This window comes from Trypanosoma rangeli (genome assembly GCF_003719475.1).
Source record: "Trypanosoma rangeli strain AM80 chromosome Unknown Tra_15.4_contig_00609, whole genome shotgun sequence".
Classification (NCBI taxonomy): domain Eukaryota; phylum Euglenozoa; class Kinetoplastea; order Trypanosomatida; family Trypanosomatidae; genus Trypanosoma; species Trypanosoma rangeli.
The window spans coordinates 1-6,294 of record NW_021706358.1 but is presented as its reverse complement, the minus strand read 5'-3'; the positions used below and the strand labels follow the sequence as shown (position 1 = coordinate 6,294).

Sequence of the window (6,294 nt, the reverse complement as noted above, 5' to 3'; positions counted from 1 at the left end):
ATCTTTGCAGAGTACAATCCCATCAGTGCCAAGGTGATGCTGGATGCCTCACGGGGAAAAGTAAAGGTTTTGGTTTTGTCCTCTTTAACACCGAGGAGGAGGGAAGGAGGGCATACAAAAATCTTAACCGAAAGAGCACCAAGGCATGCCGTCACAACTTTAATTTGGTAATTTACCCCTCACAGCACACTGGGAAAGCTGCTGTCTCCCCCTCCAATGCTCTATACATTCGCAACGTTCCTATCACAGTCCCACGGGCGCAGGTGGAGAGGTTTTTGTCAGCGTTTGGCACCCTGACTTACTGCGCAATGCGGGCAGACCATTACGGCAATCCCGTATGGGTTATATACGCCGAGTACGACTGCCTAGATTGCTCCAAGAATGCCCTTCAGAAGTTGCATGGTAATTCAGAACACTTTAATGGGCCTCCGGTGATGGTCAAATATGCTGATAATGATGAGGCCAAACAAGAACGTCGTCGTCGCCGTGAAGAGGGTAAGGTTCGCCGTGCACCTCCTCCACGTAGTGTCTGTGTATTCCCCCCACCACGTCACACCGGAACGCCGGAGATGCACCAGAGCAATTATGTGGACATTGCCACAACGGTCTCCAACACCAGTAGCGTAAGTGCTGCCGCCTGCCCTTGTGATGTTGCGCGTTCTAGAGAGTCTACGTCATGTTCAGTGGGTCCTACTCAATGCAGCGATACCTCGTCCACTACATCTTCGGTCATAAAAGTGGTGGATAACGTGTTGACACCACCGGTGTTTCCACTAATGGATACGCTACCACCTCTACCCATATTTTCTGGAACTCCCCAATCCCGACTGCCTCCAAGATACCCTGGGGGCCTCTCATGTGAGCTGGCTCCCTCGAGACAGTCGGTGATGCGTTGTTCAAGCAGTAATAAGGATCCTCAACCGGTTTTTATTATGTTGGAAAATGGACAGCAGTTGGTGCTTGCCCCTAATGCGGTCAATTTGCGTCCATCGGACTTTGTGCCTGCTCCAAGTCCCGCCTACTCGTTGTCTTCGGTGGAAATGATGCACACTTCACCGCCACCGATGCCGCAACCCTTCACAGTTGTTCAGTTTTCTTGAAAAGGTGCGTTATATTCTGTTGACGGGGGTCGTGAGGAGGCGTGCAATGAATTTGAAGGTCACTTTCGGTGTTTGACAGGTCCTTCTTGCTGCTTCGCTTGTTGTTTTCCTTGGTTTTCGTGTCACTCCGCAAGTAATACCTTTTTGCTCTCTCAGTCTATTTCTTTTTTTTTTTCTTTGTATGCTCAGTTATTTGTTTCTGAAGTGTGTTTTTTTTCTTTTTTTTTTGTCGTTATTGCTTGTGGGTGCTTGTTGTTCTTTTTTTTTGTTGGCTTGTCGCTTCACCACATGCCAGAAAGATCCAGACATGGACAATATTGACGTGCATATAAGGTATAAATGTGTGTGAGCGCAGGAGACAAGAAAAGAGGTAGAAAAGGAGGAAGAAAGAGAAAAGAGGCAATACAGTTATTTGCTTTTTTTTTTTCTGGAAAGGAGCCTCTTGGCTTTGAGTGTGTGTGAGTGTGTTCGGGGTTCCTTTTTTCCTGATTTTGTTTTTGTTTTTGGCCTGTATTTATTGACTTGCCACAAATATGTGCTTCACCTTTTTCCTCCCTGGCTGAGCTCTGTGTTGCTGTGCTCTCGTGTGGATATCTGGATCCGCGGCTGCGGCCGCTGCTGCGGGTGGTGATGGCGCTGATGGTGGGAGACGATGTTGCGCCTGCCATTACGCTTCCTCCTGCACACCACCTTACACTTACACATGCCTGAGGCACGGACAGGCTGTACGCAGGCGCGCACGCACAGACATATGTATACATGTGTACATGTTTGTCTGTGAGCGGGACGGAATGAGAGCAGTGATAACCGCCAATAAAACAAGAGAGGAAAGAAGCGAGAGTTAGGGACAAGAACAGAAGGCAGCGGGAACCCAACAGAAGAGATGATGAGTAAAAATAAATAACCCCAATCAAATAAACGCAAGGAAAAACAATACATAATAAACGGCATACTGAAGGAGACTTAATATGTGGAAAGACATTGTAAATGAGGAGAAAAGGAGAGGATTTGCTTTGTGGTCAGAGGGCCGCCTTAAAAAAATAAAATAAAAACGACGGGCTAGGCGGAACGGGAAAAAACGCACAAGAGGCGACTTTTTTCTGTTACGTTGTATATGTGACGACATATCCATATGTGGGCAAGGGCAGCTGTATGTGGATGCATGGTTCCGCAGTTCCATACATGTGAGAAAACGCCATTCGTGTCGCTTTTTTTTTGTTTTTGCTGTTGTTTTGTTGTGTGTGTGTGTTTTTTTTTGTTTTTGCCACAACGAGGGGGGACGATACAAAAGGAAAAAAAAGATGCTAAACGACGATGAACTGAACAAGTGTTGCCTGTATAGAAAAAGGCAGCAACGCGAAGGAGGGGTGGAAAAGAAGAAAAACATGTTTATTCCTTTTTTCTTCTTACGCATACACGTGTACATGTGTATGCGTATATATAATATATATCTATATATCTTTGTTTCTTTTGTTGAGGATTCAGTACATTTGTTTTTATATTTTTCGGAGGACATTTATACTTCTATATTTATATGAAAAAGAAACAACATATGTTTTTACAAGGAAGATATACGGAAGCATAAAAATACAGCTAGGTCAAAGAAGCTACCAAAAAAATGCAATTAGCATTCTATCAATTGTTTTCCCAAATTTTTATTTAATACTTTTTTTTTTTTTTTGTAAGTTTTCTTTGATTTTGTTTTGTTTTTTTGTTTTTGTTTTGTTTTTTTGTTTTTTCTTTGCGCTTCTTTTTTTTCCTTTGCGTTTTTTTTCCTTTTTTATATATCTTCCTTAGATTGGCATGTATATATGTGTGTGTGCGCGTGTTTGTTTGTTTTCCGTTTTGTTTTGTTTTTTTTTGTTTTTTTGATATTCCATATTTACCCTGTTATATCCCACATCTTGCCGTTCTGCTCTTGAGGGGCGTGTGAGGCAAGGCAACGGACGCAGTGGGCTGTTAGGTGCACGCTCGCATATCCGTACTGTATGTATGTGTTTATATATCAGGTATGTATTTGTCTGAAACTCTATCTGCCTGTGTCTTACTATTCGCATTTGAAGATGGTGGAGAAAAGCATTTGATTTTGCGTCTATTCTGTCAGCCGCTCTGAAGCAGGCGGGGAACAATCTTCGTCACAGCGGAGTGAAACAATGTGGCAGAGAAACCGACAACAAAAAGAAGAAAGAGGCGGATCAACAAAAGGATTCAGAACATAAAAATGAAGCGATAGGGAACGACCTATTTATTAATCATAATCACAATTTTTGTGTGTATTTTACATTTTTTTTTCTTTAAAATCACTGGCAGCAGGAAAGGGGGAGTGAAGAGTGAGTCGGTGACGGGGAAGTTGCGCAGAAAATGGGGGGTGCTTTTACCGCACGAGTTTTGTCTTCTCCCTGTTAGTGTGTGTGCCGTGCAACGTCTCGCTCCGCAACTTTGCCCTCTGGCCAGCGGGTGCCCACATACAAAGTAGATTATGGTAGCATATGTATGCATATCAAAACGTATTTATCAAAAACCCAACACAAAAGACATACTACGGGTGAAATTCTTTATTCCATCAGAAAAAATTTTCAAAGAAAAAAAAGAAAAACATTTTTCACAGGAAAACAATAAAAAGGAAGAAGATGGGAATAGTGCATGATCAGTGCGCTTAATGCCGCTTTGATTTATCTCTGCGTCGTTGTTTCAGTGTTTACTCGTTTTTCTGATTTTTGGTGTAACCGTCTTTTTTTAAGTATTGGAGGAACGGGGTGGATGTTGGAGTTCATGCCGGTGGGGACGAGGAGGAGGAGATGGCTGGTGACTGTGTGAGAGACCGGGGACTTGGGACAAGCGTACATCGAGAACAGCTGTCACAGGTGTGGCGGCGACTGAGACATTGAGGTGTGGCAAACTAACAAGGAGTTTAAAATCCAAAAGAATATATGAATGTTTTTATACTACGGCGAGAAAAACATATTATATATATATGTGTATTATATATATATAATATGGAGGTGTATACTCATGTATACACGAATACATTGTTAACAATGTAGGGGGCGAAGAGACGAAAAGGGAAAAAAAGGAAAAGCCCGAAGCTTTAACATAAGACATCATCATGTGTTGTATTCTTTTTTATCTACGTAGAAGGAGAAATATTTTGGGTATGTGTTCATCCTTCTTTCTGTTCTTTGCTGTGTCGTTGTTGTTTTTCCAATTTTGTTGTGAAGATTAATATGTGCTGCGTCTTTTGTTAAGCCAACTGCTCTCAGCGCCCTTGTTTATGTGTTTGCGTTCTTTGTCTTGTTTTTTTTTATCCTCTGGAGATAGCTGCAACGTCAGGCCGTACTGCAGGCACAGGAAGGCGCGCACACACATGCACACGTGCACCTAGTTTGATATTCACTCCGTCAACTGTTTACTAGCTGTGTTCTGCTTCAGCAAGCAGGCATAAGATAATAGTAATAAGCAATCACTGGGGATGTCATGGGCCACCTCATGGCGGCGTCTGGGTTTAGTGCTTTTTTGTGGGAAAAAGCAAAGCTTTCGCAGACTCAATCAATTACGAGGTAAAGTTTGTGTGCATCCACGAGCTGAGGGAGAGTATCATGGTCATATTCCTAATTCCCCATGGGTCGTTTGGCGGATCAATTAGACAACATCCCAAACGATGTTGCGTACCGTATTTGAGGTTGTTTGAGATTATTTTTTTTTTTCTCTTCGATAGGCCGTTTTTTTTTTTTTACTTAAAAATGTGCACACAATGACAAGAGAAAATCTTCTTACTTGGGAAGCCTCAAACGAGCAAAAGAGAGTTGCTACAAATATGCAGGTGCAAGAGTTGAGCCCTTGCTAGCTTGACTAGTGAGAAGTCTGGCACTGCGTCTGAGCGCTAACAGATACTAGCATGCCGTTTTCTCCCATGTTCTCTGGAGCCTGGTGACGCTGGTAAATGGGGGTACACCCGCGTAGTAGTGGTGCTTGCAGCAGCTTTGGGTTTGGTACCGCTCGCTGCTGCGACGTGATTTGGTTCACCACTGCGTGACCAAACGATCCCATTGCATTGGACGTTGGAAAAGTGAAACACTGCGCTTACACACAACACGGCAGGGGCCTGACTGGCGTTGACGACGGTAACGCCCCCCTCCACGTATTAAGTGCGCACGAGTTTTCAATCCTCCAACGCAGAGGGGTTTAATATACATAGGTGTGTGTTTCTCCTATACCGAGTTCCGCACACATTATGCGCAACTATCAATACGTGAGCCTACTTAATATTTTTTTTTGTTTGTAAGAGCCTACGTAAGAAATAGCTGCGTTTATGCGGATGTCGGTTTAAAATATATTGTGTTAATCACAATCATTTCTTACGCAGGCTCTTAAAAACAGGGCTTATCCGAGTAATTCAACAGTGTGTCTTTGTCCGACCCTGCTTTTTATACAAACGACAATAATAGTAGTTATTACTACGTCATGGAATATTGGATTCTGCATTTGACAAAGCAGGCCTGTACTGCAGTTTACCTTTTTTGACAATGTCTCTCATAACTGCACACTTTTACGTCTCTCTGTCCATTATAATACGTCTTGCCAAAGAAAAAGGAATGCTGGCATTAAACGAAGAAGCCCATTTGACTTTCACCGTGAAGAAGTGCCTCAAGGTACACTAATATACGCTTTCAGAAACTTTTGGTAAGGAAACTCTTCTGAAACCTGAATGACGCGGAGCTGGAGCAAATCTTTGCAGAGTACAATCCCATCAGTGCCAAGGTGATGCTGGATGCCTCCACGGGGAAAAGTAAAGGTTTTGGTTTTGTCCTCTTTAACACCGAGGAGGAGGGAAGGAGGGCATACAAAAATCTTAACCGAAAGAGCACCAAGGCATGCCGTCACAACTTTAATTTGGTAATTTACCCCTCACAGCACACTGGGAAAGCTGCTGTCTCCCCCTCCAATGCTCTATACATTCGCAACGTTCCTATCACAGTCCCACGGGCGCAGGTGGAGAGGTTTTTGTCAGCGTTTGGCACCCTGACTTACTGCGCAATGCGGGCAGACCATTACGGCAATCCCGTATGGGTTATATACGCCGAGTATGACTGCCTAGATTGCTCCAAGAATGCCCTTCAGAAGTTGCATGGTAATTCAGAACACTTTAANGGGCCTCCGGTGATGGTCAAATATGCTGATAATGATGAGGCCAAAC

General features: G+C 43.5%; 2 protein-coding genes across 2 annotated transcripts in view, besides 5 other annotated features; both read left to right on the top strand.

Annotated features, from left to right (window-relative positions):
- TraAM80_09540 (RNA-binding protein) overlaps nucleotides 1–1,100 on the top strand; it is a gene marked incomplete at both ends in the record, with an annotated part of 1,638 nt that extends 538 nt beyond the window's left edge. Inside the window, one exon of the mRNA XM_029386219.1 lies at nucleotides 1–1,100. This exon is cut by the window's left edge and continues 538 nt beyond it. Coding sequence (XP_029233925.1) covers nucleotides 1–1,100 — 1,100 coding nt within the window.
- Nucleotides 1,101–1,260: 160 nt separating this feature from the next.
- Nucleotides 1,261–1,328: a sequence feature (A-rich).
- Nucleotides 1,329–2,308: 980 nt separating this feature from the next.
- Nucleotides 2,309–2,363: a sequence feature (GA-rich).
- A 172-nt stretch (nucleotides 2,364–2,535) lies between these two features.
- Nucleotides 2,536–2,559: a microsatellite.
- Nucleotides 2,560–3,081: 522 nt separating this feature from the next.
- Nucleotides 3,082–3,117: a microsatellite.
- A 944-nt stretch (nucleotides 3,118–4,061) lies between these two features.
- Nucleotides 4,062–4,098: a microsatellite.
- Nucleotides 4,099–5,861: 1,763 nt separating this feature from the next.
- Nucleotides 5,862–6,294, top strand: TraAM80_09539 (RNA-binding protein; the record flags this gene model as incomplete). Its single annotated transcript, XM_029386218.1, has 1 exon — nucleotides 5,862–6,294. A coding segment is annotated over one exon (433 nt), but the record flags the coding sequence as incomplete, so codon positions are not given.